The sequence below is a fragment of the Nesoenas mayeri genome (genome assembly GCF_963082525.1).
Source record: "Nesoenas mayeri genome assembly, chromosome: 1".
Lineage (NCBI taxonomy): Eukaryota > Metazoa > Chordata > Aves > Columbiformes > Columbidae > Nesoenas > Nesoenas mayeri.
The window spans coordinates 8,087,040-8,111,290 of NC_137541.1; the positions used below are offsets into that span (position 1 = coordinate 8,087,040).

The 24,251-nt window shown below is 47.5% G+C and overlaps 1 protein-coding gene across 3 annotated transcripts in view; it reads right to left on the reverse strand.

Annotated features, from left to right (window-relative positions):
* The window catches only part of FRMD4A (FERM domain containing 4A), a gene marked incomplete at both ends in the record, with an annotated part of 384,638 nt that overhangs the window by 22,842 nt on the left and 337,545 nt on the right, over window positions 1-24,251 (reverse strand). For all 3 annotated transcript variants that reach the window (XM_080354261.1, XM_080354260.1, XM_080354259.1), the window contains 3 exons: window positions 3,899-4,040; window positions 10,308-10,446; window positions 14,089-14,165. In XM_080354261.1, the coding sequence (XP_080210387.1) occupies window positions 3,899-4,040; window positions 10,308-10,446; window positions 14,089-14,165 (358 nt within the window). The remainder of the gene's footprint in view (window positions 1-3,898; window positions 4,041-10,307; window positions 10,447-14,088; window positions 14,166-24,251) is intronic.

Here is a 24,251-nt window from a genome sequence, read left to right on the forward strand (position 1 = left end):
GCCCAGCTGGAGCTGCTCCGCGCAGGATGCGCTCAGATGTCTGGTGGACAACTTTTTCGCAAGTCCCCGCACTTGCGGGCCGTGCTGGAGGCTGTGTAGGTGCTGTTTATCTGCTCTGACACCCACCGGGGCGGTCCAGCTGGGAGACAGCCCTGCCGGATGGAGTGGTGGGGGCCGGGGAACCGGCTGGCCGGGCTCTGCCGTGGCATTTTCGAACATAAACAGGCCCTTGCACAGGAAATATCCAGCACTGATGAAGGAATGGGGCTCCTCAAACATGTCTGCAGAGCTAAAGCAGAGGTGCTCCTCTGTGGTTTCTCCCACTGAGATGAAGAAGGTGGTTTGGGGTTCGGTCCAACAGTGACCCAGGAATAATGGGGCTCCTCACTAGCTAGGAGACCTGCAGAACTTATAGGGCACAGACTGCTCCAAGGGAAAAATCCACCTTAGATCTAACTTGATTTTGTTCTGATAATTATCTCTGCTGGCTTAGATTAGGGTTCATGGCAGTGTGAAAGCAAGAGCTTTTATTCACAGACAAATCTTGCTCCAGTTGTCTGGGGATGGCCCAGAGATCCAGAGCAGAAGATCCTTCAGCTTAATCCCAGCAGCCCACTGTTTTGAGGGTCCCCTTCAGAGCCCAAATGAAGATGAACGTTAAAGAATGAGCTTGGCAAAAATGGACTTCGGAGCATCAGGTATCAAACTTACAACTGTTCAGTGGACCCAGACTGAGATCGAGGGCCTGGGAAACAAGGAGGAGCTTAGGCTTTGGCCCTGAATTGCTGTGACCATGTGGAAGTCCCGGCCCCAGTATGAGACTCCGTCTCCCCCTCTGCTGTGTCTTGAGACTACGTGATGTGGGGCAGTGACTGCCTCATGCTGCAGAGCAGGATCTTGGCCAGACAGTGTGACAGCTGGAAACAACAACAAATATTTCCTTGCAGTCTTGCTGCAAACCCAGGGGAGACATGCCAGCTTTGGTGTGCTCCTCGTGGCGCTGACAGTGAGGAGGAGTGAGATGAAGAGAGGAAACAGCTACAAGCAATTTCCAAGAAAAAAGGACAGAGAACAGTAGGGAAGTGGAGACAAACAGAGATTCAGTTTTGTCCTTATGATATCGAGTCACTCGGGGTATTTATAGCCTGGAAATCTACTGTGGCCACTTAATCATTTGCACTTATTCTCTCCAGCACACAGGCTGTGCCGCGATAACCCATCATTGTTGTGGCTGTGTGCCGATAATCTTTGGCACAATGGGAGGAAACACAAACGCTGGGATGGAGCTGGTGGCTTTGCCCAGTGGGACAGGCAGCAAATGTCCCCTCCCATCCAGCGGGACAGGGCCGGGTCACTTCTGCTAGCTGGGCTGGAGGGAAGGGGCTCTTGGAGCAGTGGGGTCTGGGTGACTGTGTGGAAGCAATGCAGGGTCTCCAATGCTCTGCTCTCTGTCCTCTGCCAGATTTCTTTTCTCTATAATTCCTTGCAGCTGCCTGTAGCTGCTTGAAGGCACACAGCAGCAGCAAACCCCACAGGTCTCCTTAATGTTTTGGGAAGAGCCCTGTTCTCATGGCTGGTAGGACCTAAAGACAGTGCTGAACACAGGTACCTGGAGGGAGCCATGCTCGCCTGGCCCACCAGCAGCACCTCAACCAAAACAGAGGTTCAGTCAGTTCTACGTAGGTGTCCAGGTAGACTGATCCACCTGCTCCACCTTAAGAAATGACTCACCTGGTCAATGAAGTTTGCATGGCTCTAGTCACTAGCGCAATTTGGCTGAGTCTGCAAAAACCACGCTCAGGCAGAAGGGATTTCAGCAGGGAGCAAAAATCCACAGAAATAAAAGCATGGGCAGCTCACAGTTTGGGATTCGCATCCACATCACCCTGAAAGATGCTGGCCCTACAGAAGCTTTTCTGGGCCTGATTTTCTGCTGGCTTTCACCTGGTTGCTGCTCTCCCAGTGTGAGAGCAGAAGCAGAGACCCATGTTTTTTTCCAGGAAGGCAATAAGTCAGCATATTAACGTGAAAACAGGATTACTACCAAGTAGCTCTCACAAATTTGGGAATGGTGCCCAGGAGGCTGAGATCTTGGAAAGACCTTAAGAACTTCCTAGGGGTACTTAATTTTATTTACTTTCCAGCAGGAGAGCTGGAAAAAATGCCAAACAAACAAAGAGCTCCAACAACCTGACACCAGTCTGGGAGCTGCTCGGCTACTGCAACTCCCTAAGCGATGGGAGGCACAGACCTGGATTGTTTACTTTGTCAGGAAGAGCTAAGGAGCAGAAAGGCATCTCTGTTTGCAGGCAAGGCAAGGAATTGCACAGGAGGCTGCTCTGGAGCTCTGTGAGTATTTCACATTTTAACCCCTTGCTGGACATTTTCCAAGCAGGTGAGGGTGGCTTTTAAGAGACTTGAAGGATGCAGCAATGCAAAGCTGATCTACTCCACCAGTCTAGGTTCAGTTTTAAAACATGTGTGTTCTTAGATGGACTCCTCCCTTGGGAAACATGAGAAGGTTATTCTCTGGTGTTACATATCTCAAAACAATGGATTTTGATAACTTGACGTGACATTTAACAGAGGGCATTTAATTGACTGGAACTGGTAATTCTAGTGATGCCAGCAACTTTGACCGCCTGATGAGCTTCCCACCGGACCACCTTCAAGCTCTTTGCAAACTATCAATCCTTGCTTTGCTCCTGCAGTGACATTTAACACAGTTTTACGCACAGCTTGCCACATTCACACTGACAGAAGAGCTTCAAAGAAATACAGACAAGTTCCTGACTCCTCTTCCCTGGTCCTTCTCTTCTGGTGCTCTAGCTCTCCTGCATTCCAATTTATCTCAGTTTTTTTTCCACAGGTTTTGTCTTCCTCATAATAGGAAGGTGCTCTAAGCCACAGAAAGAAACCTATAGGTCCCCACACTAGTATGGTGGAGAGTGCTAGGGAATAGTTCTTTTGAGCTTAGGACATCAGGGAAATTCCAGTAACAGAGAGTGAAGGCAGATGTGCATTCTGTGAAGAAGCCACCCTGCCTCAACACTTCTGACGAACATCACTAATTCCCAGCCTTAATTTCCCCAGTGAGCTGCAGTGGTTGACTGCTTCATCACTGGTGAGGCTGGTGAGGGGTCTGGAGGCTGGTGAGGAGTCTGGAGCGGCTGATGGACCTGGGGGCTTCAGCCTGGAGAACAGGAGGCTGAGGGGAGACTGTCTCACTCTCTGTAACTGCCTGAAAGGAGGTTGCAGCATGGAGGGTGTTGGTCTCTTCTCCCAAGTAACAAGTGATAGAATGAGAGGAAATGGCCTGAAGTTGTGTCTGGGAGGTTTAGATTGGATATTAGGAAACATTTCCTCATGGAGAGGGTTGTGAAGCATTGGAACAGGCTGCCCAGGGAAGTGGTGGAGTCACCATCCCTTGAGGTGTTTTAAAAGACATAGAGATGAGGTGCTCAGGGGCATGGTCTAATGCTAGAGTTAGGTTAATGGTTGGACTCGATGATCTTAAGGGTGTCTTCAAACCAAAACTATGATCACTGCTGCCTGGGGGCTCCTTCACAAGCACATCTGCCTACGGATGAGCTGGTGCCCAGGGCTGATCATGGTAGAAACTGTGAAGAGAGACCAGGTCTCAGCCGGAAAGTGAGAGGCTGGAGATGACATCCTGGGGCCAAAGAGGAAACGAGCAGTGGTAACAAGAGAGGGGGAAGCTCCTGCCTGTGTTGTTTGTGGGGCAACGTGCTGAGAGACAGACTGACACCTGGACGGACAGAAATGCTAAAGGGAAGTGACTTTCATTTCTGCAGTGCAGTTTCTGGCTGCTCCCCATTATGCCATGGCCACGGCCCTTCCCACCAAATTCTCTCCAGTTACAGGAAAAAGGACCTACCTGATGACAGAAGACTCCCGCTGCTGCCGCTGATAATTTTGCCTTTACTCCCCATGTTGGCCAGCTTTGAGGTCTTGAGCGTTCCAGTTTCGGTCAGGTCAATCGCAATCTCACTCAGGCTTCTTGCAGCATGGATCTTGGACTGGACATGGACACAGGACTCATTAATGATCTAGTGCTTCTTTAAAGCTCACAGAAGGAAAAAGTCCTTTTGTTGTGGCAGGAAACAAGCCTCCACAGCAAACTGGGATTGTTTTACAAGAAAAAGCAATCTAGCACAGTATTCACTGCTGCGCTTTTTACATTCCTAAGTGGGTACAATTCTGGCATTGCTTCCTGGTATTTACTATTTTCTCTGCTTTGCCATGCACATTTTTCCCTCTTAAACAATGTATGGAGTCACTGTGTTACCACATACAATAAGAAACCTTCGGAAATGCCAACATAATAAACTTTAGCCCAAAGGCTAAAGACCATCTCTAGCATCTAAAGGAAGCCAGGAGGAGCCTTTCCAAATCTGCAGTGAGCTCTGGACCAAGGCACTGTGAGGACATGGTTTAAATGGGCTGCCATGAGAAGGTGGAAGAAAATACTGGTAGGGAAACATGTTCAGGTTATGGTCCAGACTAACAAGCTGCATACAATACCCCTACTGTGAGGGATCTCTTCAAAGCATTAATATTATTCTAGTATGAAACAACAGCCAGCCCCAGCTCAGTAACTGGCCACACTAGAGGAAGGAGTCACTCATTGTACACCACTAAATGTCAACAACCAAGGCACCGCCAGGGAAAGTGAACGTATAGAACGAAACGGAACAGAACAGAACAGAACAGAACAGAATAGAATAGAATAGAATAGAATAGAATAGAATAGAATAGAATAGAATAGAATAGAATAGAATAGAATAGAATGTTTCCATTGGAACAGACATCCAATGACCATCTAGTCTTCCTCTTATCTTCCTAAGATGTCATCCTTTCTCCTTTTTGTGACCAGTACAGCCTTAAGATCACCTCGAAATAGCAACTGCCAGATCAGAACAACCTCTAAGCCTCCCGAGTCCTCTCTCTCATTTCTGACTGGGTTATCTCCAAGTACTTCAGAAAAAAAAATATAAGGAAACTTTTCATTAAGCCATTGTGGAATAATCTGTCCACGTGGAAAATTTCCTCCTGCCTCTTCTGAACTAATGCTTATACTCTAAAATCTACTTCATGTATTGGTTGTTGAATTTGCCTCAGGTAATAAGCCATGCTAACAAGGAGAAGCCTGACAACCAAGAAGCTCACTGTCTGTAATATGGCACACAACAATGGCTGCTATTTGATCTCCGACCTGGAAACAGCTTCTTACTCACTGACCCTCATCTAGGCTCCTCAATCACAGATAGACGGAGTTTGGAGCTCAGCTCATCACCCAAATTGTCACAAGTCCTGTGCTGCTGAGCTTCAATTAGCCCAGACTCACAGGGCCACTGGCGTGCAATTTCTATTTCCCAGAACCCAGGCGGTTGTTGGGACACCGTGCTGAGGCTCTCCAGCCGTATAAAGACTTATGTTCAAGATGGTGAAGCCCCAGTTCACCTGAGCATTCACCTCTGCACCTCCTCAAGGCCAGAAGAGACTCCCAGCCCTTGTTGTACAGTTCAGGGGGTGAACACATCATTACAGTGCTCACAAATCAGAAGCTGATTGACATCCAGGGTGTGATTTGTTCCCACCGGAACTAACATGAGATGAAACCAGAAGGAACGCTTGCCATGATGGGATTTTCAGTGTTATTTCACATCCTCGGGAAGCAGAAATCATTTTAACAAGAACTAAGGCTGAACTGATGGCTGAATGCTCAACACACTGAGCTTCACTCTTAGCTCTGTTACTGATTTGCTGTGGAGCTCTGGGAAAGACACTTAAGGTTAAATCTTAGCGAACCCCTGCCTGTTTGCACATCAATGAAATAAAAACGGAAATAAAATGTCTCCCTGTTGCACACTATACTTTAAAGATTAATTTAAGACTTAGCATGAAGACAGCACTGGGAGAGCCTCATACTGAATACACTCTCAGAAGTATTATGATAATTTAATATCCTTGGGTCTTTATAGCCTCTGTCATTACCATTCAGAGGTACCCAAATGCCTCACAAGATTATTTCCACAATAACCCCAAGAACAGGGTGTGTGCACTCACTTATTTGAGTGCAGAGGCTGAACTACCTGCCAAAATGTCAGAGAAAATCAGGCAATCAGTACTGATCCTCTTAAACTAATGCTACAACCAGTCAGACACCCCTCATTTCTAGCAGCTCCTCTGCAAACTCAGCCCTGGTAGATGGATAGCACTCTTTTAGCTTCTTGGATTTCGGAGGTTCCTGGTCAGAAACAAGGCTTGTGAAAAATGTTCTCCAAATAGCCCTGGAAGGTTAGTTCTGGGTGAAGAGGAAGGTCCCTGCTTTTATCTAATGATATTTCCTGCTACTTGAGTTTTGACAAGGAGCCTGAACACGAACTGCTGTCTTGCTGCAGTGTGCTATCTAGTGATTTATCCCCTGCAGGTGCAAACATGTTGTATGACCCTACATATAAGTAAGGTTATGTATATACAAGGTATATATACCCCAGGAACAGCCAAACGCAGTATCTGCCTAACCCAATATACTGAGTCCTCGCAGCAGATGTCTAGAAGAGGTGCAAACCCCAAGTCTGCACAGACAGATCCTGCGCTCCCGTTCTACGAGGCAGCGGTTTTCCTGTATTTGTGGGACAGTTACAGCGAGAAGCCCTGTAGTTTATTTCCGCTCATGTTGAGACTGCAAATTAGAGCCCGCTCTGGCCCTACCTTTTTGACTAGGCACCAACCAAAAGGCTGAGTGAAGGCAATGCAGCTGGAGGCTGCGGTCCTGGCCAGCACGCCCAGCCAGCAGCAGCTGGAAGCATGCCCTACAGATGAAAAAATACCGTAAAGACTGAAGCCTGGCATCTCTGGAGCCAGGAGAGAGGAAAAACAAACCAGAAGAGAGCAGATAGGGGATCAGCAAAGCAGAGTGATCTTCCTCCACAGAGGGTGCAATCCAAATCTGCTAAAGCCATCGGGTGAAGGTTTTAGATCCGACCGCAGTTGTGCTAATGGTACCTTGCTCTAAACAGTTGCGATGAAGCACCTCCTGAAAGGAATGGGGTTAATTTGCCATGCTGCTCAAGCCCTGCTGCCTCCAGCAATGCCAATCAGCGTCGGGTGGTCTTGTGCTTTGGACAGCCGCTCATCAGCAGCAGGAATCAGACCAACAACTCATTTCATACAGGCCACTGAGCAGCAGCCAGCACAAGGCCTGGCCTAGACTTGGTACTGACAGCACAATAGTGGAGAGCTAGATTACACCCCATTAGCGCTCCCTCGGGCCCTCCATCCCTCCAGGCTCAAAAATTTTAAAGCACTTAGCGCAGAGCTGCCAAGTTTCATTTACATAGAGGAAGACTGGCTCATTCATGAGTCATTTTGAAGCACGGGGCCAAAATGATCCCCGGTGCTGTTCTGACAGGGTCAGAGGGTGAAGAAAAATCCATCAGTGAAATGCAAAAGTAGATGGACACGAGGGATGAATTTATCCCTCTTGCTTGTAGTGATAGGGCTTTGCTGCAGGTGATTTTTTAGAAATCCCTGGCCTATTTTCTTCCAGTTCATTCAGCCAAAAAGCCTCACGCTTGGAGGAACGTGCTGTTGGAAATTCCCACTAAAAGGGATTTCTCGAGGCTTCTAGGACAAGTGCTTGATTGACTCAGTGCAGTCAACAGAGCAAAGACGTGCCTTCAAGTCCTGCTGCATCTGCCTCCTGAAAAAAAGGGAAGCTGACAGGAGTTCTGCACACTGACATGTTCACTCGGAAAGCTGGGAATCTTTTCAGTCTCCACGTTACGCTTCGATTGCAGGGAGAGAGAGACAGATCAGCGGGGAGTGAGACGCTGGGAACTCAGCAAGCTGGCAGGAGTTCAACACGGACTGAGGCTGCGAAGAAGGCTGGGACCGCACTTCTTTACAAAAGGGTCAAAATCCAGACAAAGCTGATTTTATTTCTTTTTAAAATCAAGTGAAGGGGCTTTTTCCAGTGGAGCTGTGCATAAGGTTCAGATGCAACTGGTGCCCAGTTATGTGAGGAGGAAGGAGTTCAAGATTGCTTTATCACTATGTCATATCTCCTGCCATTTTATTAACACCACTCTAGTGTCATCACTTGCAGTAATCTCTAGCAGCCTATTTCTTCTGAGCTTGTTTTAATTTTTCTTTCTTTGGTCAAAATATGAAATGCCAAATTTGAACATGAAAGGAGGGAATATCTAAGTTTTGCTTTGAAGATGGGGATTCAACTGAATTGGGGGCTGAGATTTAAGGGGATGCGAACCCATGCATCCTGAAACTCAAATAAATGTTTGTCTACATCCTTAAGAGCTGAAATAAAGACATTTCACATCGCCCTACTCTGGAGTATGTTTTACTTGTTTTCAAAAGCAAAGCGCACATGAGTACAGTGTCCTGAAGTGACCAGCATGGTGAATTGAACAGACCAATTAAAACTGATGAATCTATCAATCTTGACAGTGTCACGTCAAAGACAAGGACAACAGACTAAGACACCAGCTCACTTAAGAGAAAGGGACAAAGATATTTGTATGCCTTAACTTCAAAGCCTCAGCATGACCACCGGGATTATTGTGACAAAGCACACTGACATGGTCACAGACGTGACAGGTTGACGGACGAGGGCTGGTGGGTGGTGCTGTCCCTAGGAGTGTGAGAGAGGGGAGATCAGATTGAAACACAATCTGCCAACAACAAAAGAAGGCACTGAAGGGAAGTCCTGGACATTTAAGAGACCCAGTTTCTTACCAAAGAAATGGGAGGAGGGGGGAATATCCTTTTGTTTGTTGGTTGCTTGTGACCTAAATACCTTGCAGCTAGATCAGCAAATCCATCTGGCTAAAAGCAAAAAAACCCAAAAAACTTCTGTTTGTTTGGTGAGTTGGTTTTGTTGAGAGCAAAACAGAGAGGGCTATGCATTGCCCTGCTGTTGCTGAGCAGAGCAGGGGGACAGGAATGCATTACCTGGTATCAGGTGAGCGTGCAATTTTGTCCATACTCATAGCTGGCACTTAGGCAGGGGTGAAAAATTAGTTATACCCCTAAATTCAACACAGCTCACAGCAACTATGATTAATCATGGTTTTTTGCATTAGATGGGGCATGGCCAAAGTGGGTTTAACCATGTGTTCTGTCCAAAAGTCCTACCCACTCTACAATAAAGTCACAGAGATCATGGAGTGGACAGCAATGTCAGGAGAATTTAGAGTGAGCTGGACTAATAATAGCACGCTAGTGGCCCGTCACATAATTCAGCAAGCCAATTCAGTTCACTGAACTGGCAAAAGTATAATGTAGCAAAGAAAAACAGGAAAAACAATTTTTTTCCACCAGTTTAGTGGGCTGAAATGGTTCATGAAGGGACCTGATAAGCCAGGGCTTCTGCAACCTCTGCCTGAAAATGCGGACAGTGCGTTCAGCAGCAGCAGGATGTTGTTTCAGCTATTTGGAGGAATATCACCCTGCCCATTCCTGTCATCTCACCAGAGATAGGGGGCAATGCAGTCTGTATAAAAAGGTATCCACTCAATACAGACTCATAGGGTGCTCATAGGGAGAGGGGCATCTGCATGAGAAGTCTCAAAGTGATCTCAAAGTGATCAAAGTGATCTCCTGCTGCTCTGGGTATGCCTAAAATGACTGTTGATGAAAGGAATTAGAGTGAGAGCACACAGTCCTTTGGTTTCAAGGTGGTTTCTTTTGTATATTGAGCAGCCTTTTGTGCAGCACCAGATCTAGAGAGTTTCTTGTAGGGCTAAGCTGTCAGCATCTTGTCCCCCTTCTTCTGTTGTGAGATTCCGTGTGGAGGCAGAAATAATATCCCTATCCTTTATCTCTAGGAAAATATGACAGTAAAAAGCAAGAGACAGCAAGAAGGATTCAGAAACAGGTGTACAGTGTGAAGCTACTTTGAACTCACTTATTGGAAGGTGCCCTAACTTTACGACAGAGTTCAAGAACCAGAAGACATGTGGAAACCATCCAGACAGGGACACGACCTTATCTGCCTGTAAACTTTGGCTCTTCCAATTTGACCACAGTTCAGTACAACCTTTCCCCCAATCCTCACTCCCATAGACATGAATTCAATATAAATTCCCTCAGTCTCACCAAAGCCAGCAGATATTTAGAGTCAATTTGCCTTTTTATTGACCTCAAGTAGAAAGGGAGGACAGGAAAAGAGCCACCATCTGGACTCGACCTTGCTGGGACTGTGGAGAGTGAGAACTGACTCACTCGCCACAACAGGTGCTTCCCACCTCCAACATGCTTACCTTGCTTTGCTTTCTGTCCAGGTAGAATTGATGTTGACTAATGGCCATAGCCCAGATAGACTTTATTAGAGCTGGACAGGCGTACCACGTGTGCACAGCGATGCCACTATGCCCAAAAGTCCTCCTGGTCACAGATGCCCTGAAGAGGAGAAAAGAATGAACTGGGGTTACACCAAGGTTTCCTCAGATTGTTTTCTGTGGCAGAACCTATCACAGATCTCATAGTAAAAACTGCTGTCTTTATTGCACACACCCTTGTGCTACTGGGAAAAAATGCTCAGAGAACAGCAATAAGTAGCTACTCAAGTCAGGACAGCATTTACTTTAAATAACTCCTCAAGTTAGCAAGTTCCAGAGTACTAACAGTAAAGATCATCCAGTCAGTCCAGTTCAGACTGTATTCCTGAGTCTGGCTGAACTGATGCTGACCTGCTACATGTCCCAGGGGAGTCACCAGTGTCAGAGCATGTGTGAATCCTCTGAGTCTCATCACATGCTGAGACACCCGAGGCCAAGTCCACACACACCACTGGCTTTGGACAGTGACTGTCAAACATTAGGATCCAGGTGACAACTAAAGATCCACAGGATCATTTAGAGAATGTGGGAGAAATTCTTCAGGTACCTTGATTTCCCCACTTGTAAACAGATGTAGCAGGACTTGCCATGTGGGATGGAAAAGGGGAGTTGTGAGGCTCGGAGAGGTCTGCCTAGTGCCCTGGAGAGAAGAATGTTACTCAGCGATTAGCTGAGTGAACATAAAAACAGGAAAAATAAGAGCCAAATGTTTCCTCTCTGGGAGTCCCAATTGTCCTCGAGTATTAATAGCAAAAACCACAGTTTAGGTTTCCCCATGCTTTCACAGCTGTACAAAAGTGCTTGATTATTCCTCCCCACCTCTCAACTCTAACCCCACCAGCAGAGCCCCTGACACCAGCACACTCAGTCTCACAGTGTCCTTGTCTTTGGAGCCCTCCCCATGCTGGGATGCAGCACTGGCTGGAGGAAAACAAGCCACTGATCTATGAAGCCCCAAATAAAGGAGGTCCTCCTCTCTGGTGTGTGAAGAAGAATCTTGCAGTGGAGTAGAATTATGAAATGAATGTGAACATGGGTATAGAGACTAGCACAGAAATATGGTCTGAGACAACCGGGATCTTATGTTGCAGCGTTATCCTGCGCTGAGCCCTTTCCATGTAACTGGAGCAGAAGACCTTGTCCTGTTGTATTGTTCTCGTGAGAAAACTCTCCATGGATGCAGCAGGACGGCAGCTGATGGTCCTAGTGAGTATGGGCATTGGGCTGCCCGATCTTGGGCACTGGGCAGGGAACCCAGGCTGTGCTGGGAGGTGCTCCTGAAGCTGAGGCTGGAGAGGAGATCCAACTCCAGATGCTTTATGTTGGTTTAAGAGACACAAACCATAGCAGCACATTGGTATACAAGGCGGTAAGCCATTAAGGCACCCAAACATGGGCGAGGCCTTAATTCTGGTGTCATCCTATTCAGTTCAAATGCAGTTACTTGTTTTGAACTCTCAGAAACATACTCTGCAAGCTATTCATCTTCTCATTGAAAAAGCAGTGATTTCCATTTTTTTTTCTTTTTTTTGGGATCTGTTCATGTTTCCCATCAAAACCGCAGACCCCAATAGAAAGTCTGCAGACTTAGCTGGTTAGAGCTGTGGACTTCTCACAACTTTCAGGGACCTGTGAGAGATGGCTCGTGGGTGCTTTTTCCATGACTTCCCTCCACACGTGCCACATGCGTTATGGAATTAACCCCGTTGATACCCCTTAAAACATATCGTTTCTCTCCTTTGTGGGATAAGTAACCATGATGAAGAGAGGTTAAACGGCTTGTTTGGGACAGGAAACCATGGGCAGAGGCAGGGCTTAAAAACATACACTGTGCTGCCCAGCCCTGGCCACAACCACGGAGCTGTGCTTGATCTCTTGCGAGAGTGGCTTCGCTGACTCAGGCTCTGGTTTGGCTACATGGAGAGGAATGCAGAGGGAGCAGTGTGTTGGCTATTCCTCTGCCTCCACATGCCCAAAAACTCCTCACAGGAGTCCATCCCATGTGGCTGGGAGACTACGACCAGAGCTGGGTTCCCACCATGCCACTGCAATGCGCCTTGCTGCTTTACAGCGGTGGTACTCTCTGGTCATGAAAACCAACCAACTGAATTCCCTTGCAGTGAGAAAGTACGAGGCTGACAACCTGGCACAGGGTTTTGTCCTCCTGGTGTTGATTCAGAGGAACAACACAACTAAATAAAAAACGGAAGCTCTCCTGTGTCAGTAATTCCTATCATCAAAATATAAATGAGACAGTAAGAGGTTCCTCCATTTGGTCACATTTCATGCATAGTATTGAGTTGCAAACATCATCATGATTTTAACTTCCCAGAGCTATTCACTCTCTGTTCCTGCTTATATACAACGGCCAGCCCGGGTGTTCAGGGGCTGCTGGTTGCCTGCAACACGCGTTTCTGACACCTCACCCAGAGGCTCGGCAAGGGAAGGAGCACACCACCCCCAGCTCCTGCTGCTGGAAGATCTCCCAGCGTATTCTCAGCTTCGGGAATTTGCTCTGCTAGGTTTCATGCGACTATTTACATGCTTAATATTAAACAGATGCTTCAAGGCTCTGCTGACCTGGAGCTGTGGAATGGTACGAGCCGCTCTGCTCAGTTTTTGCTTAACAAAATGCACTCATGGAGATAGGCACTGTTGTGTTGGTGTGACTATGTGCATATCAGGGCAAATAAGTACAGAAACTGCATGCAAAATTCCCCAAATAAAAATACATATATTCGTACGCAGATAGGCATGGGAAACGGGTGAAACAGGATCACAGCTGAGCGACCAGCAAAACACAGTACTATGAGAAGCACATCAAATCAGTCTGGGAAGAGAGCTGGTTTCCATCAGCCGTATTCATACTTTGCTAGTGGGACATTGCTTTTAGCGAGAACAACTTACAGAGCAATATACACACTGTTCACTGTCTGCAATAACCACCCACTAACGCAAACGAACATGGGGTTCAGAACGCACTGATTAGATGCACCACAGGCACTTGAACTCACTCTCGCCCACGTTAGATCTGTAAAGTAAGAAAAAAAAAAAGACTCCTATGCCAAAAAGAGTGATGGGCTTTCATCCAGACTGCTGGTAAATCTCTGGTGCGGTGCCATTCCTTTCAGTTGCACTACTGAATATTTATTTACAAAGAAGCATGTGAGTACAAAATCTGGCGCCCATCTGCGGGCTCCAAGTGCAACACGGGGGCAAGGCAAACCCCCTTCCACGCACGGGGGTGCCGGCACCGCAGCTGGATCACCGGAGCTGCACATCCCCGGGGGTCAGAAGGTGCCAAAACAGAGGGAAGGAAAAAAAAAATACGGCTAGGAGTTGAGGGGAAGCGCATCCTCAGAAACACCTACCCGAGCCCAAAATGTGCCGCTGAAGGAAGCGGCAGCCCCCGGCTCAGTACCCGCTGCCCTTTGCTTACGGGATTCCCAGATACGAAGCGCAGCAAACCCCGCATAGGGGCTGGAGCGCGGCTCGGCACAGCAAAGCCTGGCTCGGCACGGCTCAGCTGAGCTGGGCATGGATCAGCCTGGGTTGGCAGTTCAAAGCCCGGCTTAGCATGGCACAGGATGGCTCAGCCCAGTTCGGCATGGCTCGGCTCAGCGCAGCTTGGCACTGCAAAGCCCGGCTCGGCATGGCTCAGCCCAGCTCGGCACTGCAAAGCCCGGCTCGTCTCGGCTCTCACCTGCGCGGGTCATGCACCTCCACTGAGAACTTCTTCTCGCGGAAATAAAGGTTCTCCAGCTGCCTCCATTGGAAGATCTGCGGGGAGAATAAGGGTGTGAGGCACCTCGGCACAAACCCCCGCCCAGCCCTGCCTGCCGCTCCGCTTCCTCCCGGCGCTGCGGCGGGGCTGCCCCGCTCCGCTGCGCTCCGCCCCGGCCCGGCCCCGCGTCCCGCCCAGCAGCCGCGGGGCAGCCCCGGGGGCGGGCAGCGCCCTCCCGCCCGACCCCCGCTGCCTGCGGCGGGCTCGGTGCCGCCGGAGGGGGAGGCGGGGAAGGGAGACGGTTTCACTTTGCAGAGAGAAGTACGGTTTAAACACATGCAAGCCACGGGAAAACCGGGATTCAGACGCCTTTTTTCCTTGGAGGGCGGGTAGCTGGCACAGCAGCCCTTCCCTCGGAGGCCGTACGTGTGCAGCACTGACCTCGGAGAGGTCTGGTTGGGGAGGTGAGACCCCCACGGGGGCAACTTGCACCACTCCACTGAAGTATGATACCCAGCTCTGCTTTTACGCCTGCAATCGATGTACAACTTCACACCATCATAAGCCAAGCAGTGTCAGTTCATCTCTCCCAGGCGCTGGCGCGCTCGTGTTAGCGGTGCCCAGGGCTAGAGCGTGCTCCCGGTGGCACGAAACACAGCAGTAAGTCATATTCCTGCCTCCATTTTACAGGCTGCCCCACTGGGGCATCTCAAAGCACTGTGTAGACAAAGCCCAACGCTATCACCAAGGGGGGAAACTGAGGCATGAAGCAGGTGACTGACTTGCCCATGGTCACAGAAGTGAAATTCAGCTCTCCCAGGTTGCTGGCTGTGTCAGTACTGGCCAAGGGGTCTCTGCCTGCCCATGGAGCTTATGATGCCCTCACGCAGTCCCTGTACCCACACCTCAGCTCTGAAGTGACCCTCATCTCCCAGGGAGGAGGGATGACTGCTCACAGAAGCAGCACGAAGGACGCGGTGACTGCAAAACACCGTGTCAGCTCTGCAAACCACCTCATCGTCACAGCCGCAGACAGGTCCTCCGCCGCCTCCTCTTTACAAATGAGTAAGCCAAAATTCAAACCCTGGCTTCCAGGCTGCTAATCCACAAGGAGGAGGCAGCTTCCACCCCCTGGGCATCTTGCGCTTCAGCTTCCCTGTGCTGCCCCCAGCAAGTAACCTCGCTGGGGAGCAGAGCCAGCAGAGCTTTCCCTGATTTATAACTCCCTCTCCTACTACAAGCAGCTTCTGTGGAGTTCCTGTTCTACCCCCAAGGAAGGCGCTGGCTCCTGCCTTTCTGAGATAAGCCGCTTGCCAGTGTCAGCGCTCTGGAGATAAGTAAACAGGAGGTGTAATTTGATTTGCACTGATTAAGCTGCTGGTGGAGCTGAAATCTAGAAAATAAAACAAGCCACAGGGAGGACTCAAAATTTTCTCCTTGCTAATGTTTCAGGTGCAGCAAAACTGAAAATATTTGTGTTTGTAAAAGTTTCCAGCCAGCAGGTTTGTTTTGTTTTGTGTGTGTAGTTTGTTTTGTTTTCTTTTTCTATAAGGGGTGTTGGAAGCTAGGATGGGGTTAGGAGGTCTGCATCGCAGAAGAGTAGGGGAGGAAGGGGGTCAGGATGGATGGGAAGGTTGCAAAGATGGGTTACACTGTCCTTATAGGATTATTTTATTCCTCCATTGGAAAAACTAATTGCTGCCTGAAAGTCATAATCACCAAACAGAGCACAGAAATACCCAGTATTATACCCACCAAGGGAGGACAGACATGGGATGAAAGGGTTAAGCTGGGAGCTGAGCTCTGAACACAAAGTCTGTCTCCCCTGCAAGTGCCCAGCACTACAGCCGAGCTTCAAAGGCATGGAAAGGAAGTTCGGGGCCGAAACTCCCACTGACAACAACAGGGGTCAAGCCTGAGACTGCCATGTAGGCTGCTGAAAACATCCCTCCCTGCTTCCAGATGCCCGTCCACAAGGCGGGGAGGATAATGCGTCCGTGCCGCACAAAATGTGCAGAGGACGTGTTTGGGAGGCGCTCAGACATGTGGAACACATAAGAGTCTTAAAAAAACCAGCAGATCACACCCTTCAGAAAACATCCCTCTGTCCCTGGGTCCCCCATTGTCATTTATGACTAAACTTTGGTGCGGCGCAGAAGGAATTTGAAACCCTTTTCCGAGCTGTTGGCAGCCGCTCTCCTTCCCATTCTTCTCCTTCAGACTCTGCCGGACTGTCCCCTGCACTCCAATCCTTTCCTATTTTATCCTCTCTGCTACCAAACCTCACAGCGCTCAGTTCGTTAGCTGCAGCGCCGTTTCCCTTCGATGATAAACTCCAACTGTCCAAACACGCAGGGCTCTGGGGGAGCTGTTCAGATGACCCAATGTATGCGTTTGGTGCCGTTTTCCATGCCCCGGGAGTACCCTGCCTGGCCCTGGCCACTACCATAGGGCTGGTGCCTCATCTGCCAGCCCCATGCAGATGTCTTGAATCCCCAGCAAATCCTAAAATGGCATTAGACACCTACATTTTGAGTACTGAAGCAGCTTCCCAGATCACTGCACTTTTATATTTAGTTTCTTTGTTTTTCTTGGCAGGGTGCAGAAGGAGGCAAATCCAAACTCTTGGGAGGGAGGGGGTGAAAGCGACCCCACAACCTGAATTTGTGTCTTTTTTTCCATAGTTCTGCTCTCCAGAACGTACACGTGCATTTCACCATTGCTGTAACCGCTCTCCCTTTGCTCCCCAAATATTATTCTGCAGCCTCCCACTCTTTTTGCCCACGTTGATCTGAGAGGTCTCTATCCATAAGGAATTCAATCTACGAAAACCTGAATGCCCACAAGAAAGCATCTGCTTTCCTGTTAGCTGATCACAACCCCTCAGGAGAAACAAAGCCTAAGGTCTCCCTTCAGCCAGACCTCCTAATGTAAGCAAGCTGTTCATTTCACCAGTTGCCCAGCTTATGTACGGTTTCAAATTGATGTTGTTAATTCAGTGACAGATGCACAAGGTGCCATTAGTGGGTCTTCTTGAATGGAAGCGTAATTTTTACCCATCAAGATGCTTTTACCACTCTGGTGCTTGCAACCTTCACTGGGGAATACGAGCCACAGCAGGGAGTTGGTCATAATTTCAACAGGGTCTTGCGGAAATGCAGTGACAACAGATGAATGCTGGTTTGGGGGCTAGTTTGAGGCTTATGATTGTCATTGCTTGATCATAGAATCATAGAATAGTTTGGGTTGGAAGGCACCTTCAAAGCTCATCCAGTGACACCCCTGCCATGAGCAGGGACATCTTCACCCACATCAGGTTGCTCAGAGCCCCGTCCAGCCTGGCCCTGAGTGTTTCCAGGGATGGGGCAACTAACACCTCTCTGGGCAACCTGGGCCAGGGTTTTACTACCCTCATTGTAAAAAATTTCTTTCTCATGTCTAGCCTGAATCTCCTCTCTTTTAGTTTAAAACCATTACCCCTTGTCCTATCGCAAAAGGCCTTGTTAAAAAGTCTGTCCCCATCTTTCTTATAGGCCCTTTTGATTTTCAGGGCTGAATCCAACATCTGTCCTTCTGGGTGAGACAATTCATATTGGCTTTTTCTGGTGTTGTATTAGGGGCATACTGGCTTTTGTCAGACAAAAGGTACCTCATAGCAGGGACTGGGACAGCATCTTCCCAAACATGCTGAACATGAGGTTTAGGAGACTAAAGTAACTCAGAAGTACAATCTGAGAGCACAGTTCCCCTGCCCTTTAGTAGCTGCCTCACTCGGAGCCCACAGACAAGGGGATAATTAGCAGTGCTTGCGGTGGGGTGAGCTTCTGTGATGTGGTGGTTTGCCTGCTGGGATCTCTTCTGAGGTCAGCAGCCTATTTGGGATCATACAGCACTAGGCGACTTCAGATGGGAACAATTTTTGGTAGTGGCCATCATTACAGGCTGCACATGAGATCATTTAATCTTCAACAGATACTTAAGGAAGTCTCTCTGAGACTGGCTTTTGAGCACAGCTGCACATTCATGCATGCATGTGAAATGGGAAGGAGTACTTAAAAAGAAGAAAAGAATTACCCTTATTCCTCTGGGGGGACTGTCCCCACTGTGGGCTCTGTTGCATCCTGCCAATAAAACTGGAAACAACGCTCTCACTTGAATTTGCAAGACTGCTTATCAACGTGCAAACATTCAAGGGAATAATTGTTCCCTGTCAGACCATGTGTACTCTTTCAAATATGCTGGGGTAGGTGTGGAGGCTGTGGTGGGGAAGCCAGTGCCAAAAATGGCTTTTCTGCAAATCTGGCAGCCTAGACGAGGAGCCAGGGGAGAGATCCGAGTCGTGCATGGTGCACTGTGGAGAATTCAGGTGCAAACTACAGGAATTTTTTCATTGGAAACCCCTTCCAAGAGGCAGGTGAGCTTGCCAGGCACCAGATGTTTGTGACTAGTTACAAAGAGTCGCAGTCAAAGCCCTTCAGACGCAAGCTTCTTTTGTGAACACACTTGTGGTTTGCTGGCTGCTCCCTAATTAAGCTGAGCCCAGAGGATAGAAGGCCCAGGGATCTGCATCCGTTTGAGCCATGTGATTCTGAAGACGATTTTTACCATTTTTATTGACTGTGGGGCCAGAGCCGTGGAGTTTGCACACAGCAGGAGGTAGGGTCAGCATAAGAGCATTTGAAAAATGCCAGAGGCTCCTGATAAAGAAGGGAGGGGTTTTTTTGTGAATGAAATGTAGGGGAGTGTTTCTGGCTTAGTCACTCATGTCCTGGGTGACCTGGACATCGCTGAGGTGTGGGGACCTGAGTCGTGCTCTGTCCCTTTGTGCTTGGAAAGCCTTGGCTGAGTATCCAGTGGAGGGACCATGCCCTGCCTTTGGGAACCCCAGGCAGTAATGAGGCTGTTGTTGGCTCCTGTGTTGTCCTGTAGTTCAGGGACAGGACAGAGAATTGCTGAGGGGCAGCACTGGTGGTTGGTACCTAGTGCTCTCTTGATTATGGTTCCTAGAGAAACATACCCAAATAGTACCTTTTGGAGCTATTCTCAGCTTCTTCATTCTGGGGTTGAGGTACTGGGTCTCTGATACTGTCTTCTGCCTGGGGACACAGTGTGAACCATTTTGCATTGGGTCTATTAAGACTGGGCACAAGCAGAACAAGGTTATTCAGAGATGCACATGCTCTCAGGGGTTTCAGATTTCACAACTGGTGGCTGTTCAGAATTAAAACATTTGCAGAAGTCTACAGAGGATCTACTTGCTGTTCGACTACTCTCTTTGGTGACCTAAAAGGGATTTACAAAGGAGATGGAGACAGACTTTTCTCAAAGGTGCGCAGCTAAAGGATAAGAGACAATGGACATGAGTTGTGGCAAGGGAAATTCCAACTAGATATATGAAAAAAACCCCAAACAAACACAATCAGTGAAGGTCATCAAATATTAGGGCCATGAGTAAGCTGATCAAACTCTGAAGCTGGCCTGACTTTGAGCAGGAGGCTATAGGCTTTTTGCTCTATATTTTTCTTTGATTCTAAGCATCTAATAAATGACCAACTGTAATTGCTCTTGGACTTCCTGACCTATATGGCATCTCTCAGTCCTTCAAGTCTTGCAGCTTCTTAGATGATTAATGCCTTGTTAAATCATACTATGCAGAAGGAACAATCACCCTCCCAAATGCACACGTTGCCACCCAGACTGGATACTCTGAAAGGCTTCTAGGAAAGGCAGAGAAATAACATGGCACATTTCTAACAGCCCAAATGCAACCCCTTCCCTCGCCTACACTGTGAGCAAGAGCCAGGCCTGGATGACATCCTGATCCTAAAACTGGTACTAAACAATGGAACTAAACAATGACAGTATTTTCACGCAGCTTGCCTGAGTGCAGCTACAAACTCCCAAGTCTTTTGTTTTGCAGTTTAAAGACAAAACAAACATAAAAAAATTCCTCCTTGGAAATGTAATTCCCTCCACTGAACAAACCAGCAAGCAAAATTCTAGGGGTTGAGTTATGCAGGAGGTCAGGGTGGAGGTTATGAGTGGTCCCTTTTTGGCCTTAAACTCTATGAAAATCACAGTTCCAGCTAAGTCAATGGCAGTTTTGTCCCAGTGATTTCAGTGGGGTCATGGTTTCCGGGCACAGATTTGTGTTCTGCCTCAAGCCAACCCTGCTCCCATCAATCATACCTCTGTCAAACTAGTTTGAGTGAATGAGGAAGGATTTGGTCCAGGCAGAACAGCACCATCTCAGCTCAAACAAATGGACTCTTGTTTCAGGGTCAGATTTACCAAGAGATTTCCGTGGGCTGTCACCTGTGAATTAGTGTGACCCATTGCTGAGGGTGCCCCCAGGTCATGAGATGGAGATGCTGCTGCACCATAACTTAGCCCTCCATCCTGCCACACTTCCATTCATCCCTGTATTTCTATTAGTTTGGGGTATGTTTTTTTTTTCTTTCACTTCTCAAAACAAAAAAGTGAAAGGTTTCCTGTGTGATTTGATGTGGGAAACAGCTCCACCAATGATCTTCCCAGAGGCTTGTCGTCCACCCTTCCCCCACGGAATGAGAGCGTGGCTTGGCAAAGTGGGACTTTCAGTGGTCTGTCAGCAATCCCAGCTCACTGTCTAATTACTTCTTCCCCTCAGGCTTCAGGACTCTTTTTGTGCCAAACAGACAAACAATTTCTGGTCCAATTTCAGATCCGTTTTGCTGTGCGCTCTTCTCATGGGACCACACCACCCAACAAACATTTCTGGCTTGACCAAACAGAAATTGAGTCTAGATCTATATAATCACCACTCTACATTCATTTCCATTATGGAGAGACAATTCCTTATTAAATTTCAAAGTGGTTTATTGACTCAGAGAGACAGCAAAGCATCAGATCACAAAGGTAAGAGCCGCTATTTGGACAAATCATTATTTGTCTACATAACATAGCTTGCTATTTGTGTCTATAACTGTATAGAGACTGGGAGATCAGACTTTGATTTTATATACAAGCAAATCCATCTTGGCTGCACATATATATCTGGTAGAGGCTGTTAAATATTGCATTGCTGTCACCATGCTGGGTGTGTCAAAATCAATACATTTACAGAGAACTTTTTTTCTTGTTCTTGTAAGTTAAATTTTCTCCCTTTTATCCTCTGCAGGCAAATCAAAGTGACTAGATCTTCCTGCATTAAAGATCTCTCCTTTCTGACATAATATACTATGTATTAGATAAAGGATGCCCAGCCTGTGAATCAGCTGTGCACCCTAGAATGATTTATACTGCCCACAAACCATTGCTGCTACTCTCTTTCCTAAGGATCATTTTGTCTTCTCTAGTGACATGACTAAAGTACATCTGTCTTGGAACCAAAATACAGGAACCACCATCCCCATCCCACACTGCTATGACAATGCACATCTGTATTAAGTTGTGTGACTAAAAATATGCCTGTGCTGCAGCGCCTGTGTATGAGGTGCCACGGCAGCAGCAATTCCATATAATGGGCTGCAATGCCTGACCTCTGAGCCTCCTGCCCAGGTCACTGACTTGAAGATGCCTCATATTCATAGCTACTGAATAACTGGGTCCCTGCTTGGCTTCATCTGCGGATAAAAATACCCAGGTCTTCGGAGTAGTGAGTCCCGGTGAGCTAAGAATTTGAGAAGGAAGGGGCAGGCGGGGAGCCTGGTCCCACTTCAGAGCCAAACACAAGCACTGCACGAGGTTTGAGTCTCTAGATCTCCACCCGAACTCCAGGGCACCGAGGTCCAATTTCTTTTACTTTGTGCTGTCGGAGTGATTTGTCTTTGCGTCTTGTTGAAGTTCCTGCTGTGCGCTGCAGAATCATTTAAGACTTGGCTGCTGCTTTTATAGAGAATTACCCTTTAAGACCTGAATACGACAAGGCACTTAGAGTAAGGGAGTTTTACTTTGATGGGACTACTCCTATATTTTATAGTAGCCATGAGTTTGACTTGGCTGGGTCAGGGGACAGGATGTCATGGTGTAACCTTTGTGAATGTAAATTCTTAGAGAAAACCTGGGAGACTGTGTGCCTGATGGTATCACCACAGTACACATATACTAAACTACCAAAATAGTGCTGGTTTCCTTATAAAACAGCAGTGCCTTACCCTGTGTATTAGTGTTTACAAGCATTATAGTTGATCAAGCTACTTATTTGCCTAGATAATGCAAACTGAGCATGACTGTTCTATGATTTTTAGTAAGTTTCTTTACTTAGACAATCTACTTAGTGGTCTGAGATCACCTCTTTTTGGGAGAGACACTGAAGCAAAATTTTACCTGCTTGTTTGAGAAAGAAAAAGTGGTGATGATGACCCATACCTAACTGTTAATTCATCCTGGTTCACGAGGGCACATTCCATGTAGCTAGATGGTGAATGGGGACACGAACTAGTTGATGTTACAAGTTCCCACTTTTTTTGGCTGGGTTATGTAGAGCTCTGATCCCTTTTCTGGAGCAATTTCCTTCCCGGCCACAGAATTACACCGGTGTGACTGAGGATGGGGCCCAGGGGACAAACGGTGGCAGGATTGTGATGGGGGAGGAGAGTGGTGAAGGCCACTGCAGTCGGTGCTGCTGCCAAAAGAAATGTTCGCTGAATGACAGCCCAAGTGGCATTTCTGGCCAAATCTCATGGAAGTTGTCAGTGTCAGGGACAAAATCCTGCTTTCCAGCCCAGTGTGCTCTGATCGGATGTATTCATCTCCCAGTGCTCTTGGCAGCTTTTTGGAACAATGCAAGACATGGGGTAGTGGATGTTGAAAGGGGAAGAGCCTGGTGCTGGATGGCAGACAACCCAAATCGAGGGCAAGAAGCAGCAAAAAAGGTGCCGGTGAGACTAGTGTCTTCTGTGTAACAGGGATGGAACAAGACATTTCATCAGAGGAAGGTCTTAAACTCTGGCTGCTCTTCAGCAGTCACAGGTCTGGGTCTTACATTTTGATATGGAAGGAAATGCAGTGAGCAACCTCTCTCCATGAGAAGAAACAGCATAATAAGGAACCTCGCTTTATATATGTCTCCCTCTTCCAGTGTTCCATATTTCCAAACACTAAACCAAGACTGAATTACTGCACTATAAAATGAGTTGAACCCGCCGTGACCTGAAGACTGGTTCAGTTTACAGCCAAGTCCATAATCCAAAAAGCATGAAGGATCAGCAACGGGAAGAGAAATAAAAGCGCTGAGCAGAAGGAGTCAGCAGGTAGTCCTTAACAGTTTGCTAATCACAGTGAATAATTTATTACAGCAATACCACTGAGACTCCACGAGCTTTTAAACCAGTATTTCCTGGAAATGTTTTCTGCTCCTCTTGTATCATTTGTAAATTTGAAATCTTTTATCCCTGTCTGCAATGCAAAGATGTTTGCAAAGGTCTTAGGAAATGATGCTGTTCCAAGAAAAGCCCAATTAGTCACAAGTCCAATACATTGTCTCTGACCCCACTTGATTCTGGATGCTCTAGACAAAGTCCAGCTCTTTCTGAACATGCCCTGTGGCTCAGTGGCCAGTGAGAGAAGCGTTACCCATGTTCCATGCCTCTGACAACAGAAAACAACCTGCTGCCAAATCAAACACCCTCCTTGAACATGAGGGTTTATAACCCCTCCCAAAGTCCTGTTTGGAAACAACCAATTCAATGTTATAACTCTGGGTGGAGGGGTCACCCATACACACTTTTAGTCCCATCTTAAACCCTTCTAAACTCTTGATCTCGTGCAGCGAGGAGTTGTGCAAGTGGATTGACTTGCTGTAACTGAGCTGAATTTCATGTTTCTTTTGCCTTTTTGACTGTCCTGATGTCCTGTGATCTGTCAGGATAGAGACCAATTTGTCAGCTTCCTCCTCCCCATTGTTCATGAGTTTCTATATATTTCACATCAGTCCCTACTTTATGTTTTTTAAGTGACTGATCTGTCATTCCTTCACCGCAGGAATCACAAGTTTAACCACTCCATCAATGCAGTTACTGACTTGACAAAGCTTCATTATGCCCTAAAGCAGAGAGGATCTCTATTTGTTCTGCAGTAAAGCAGCTTTTAATTAGGTTATTGCTCCTCCTGTGTAAATACCTAATTTTGCCTCTGGAATTGGGAAAGTTCACTCTATCTCT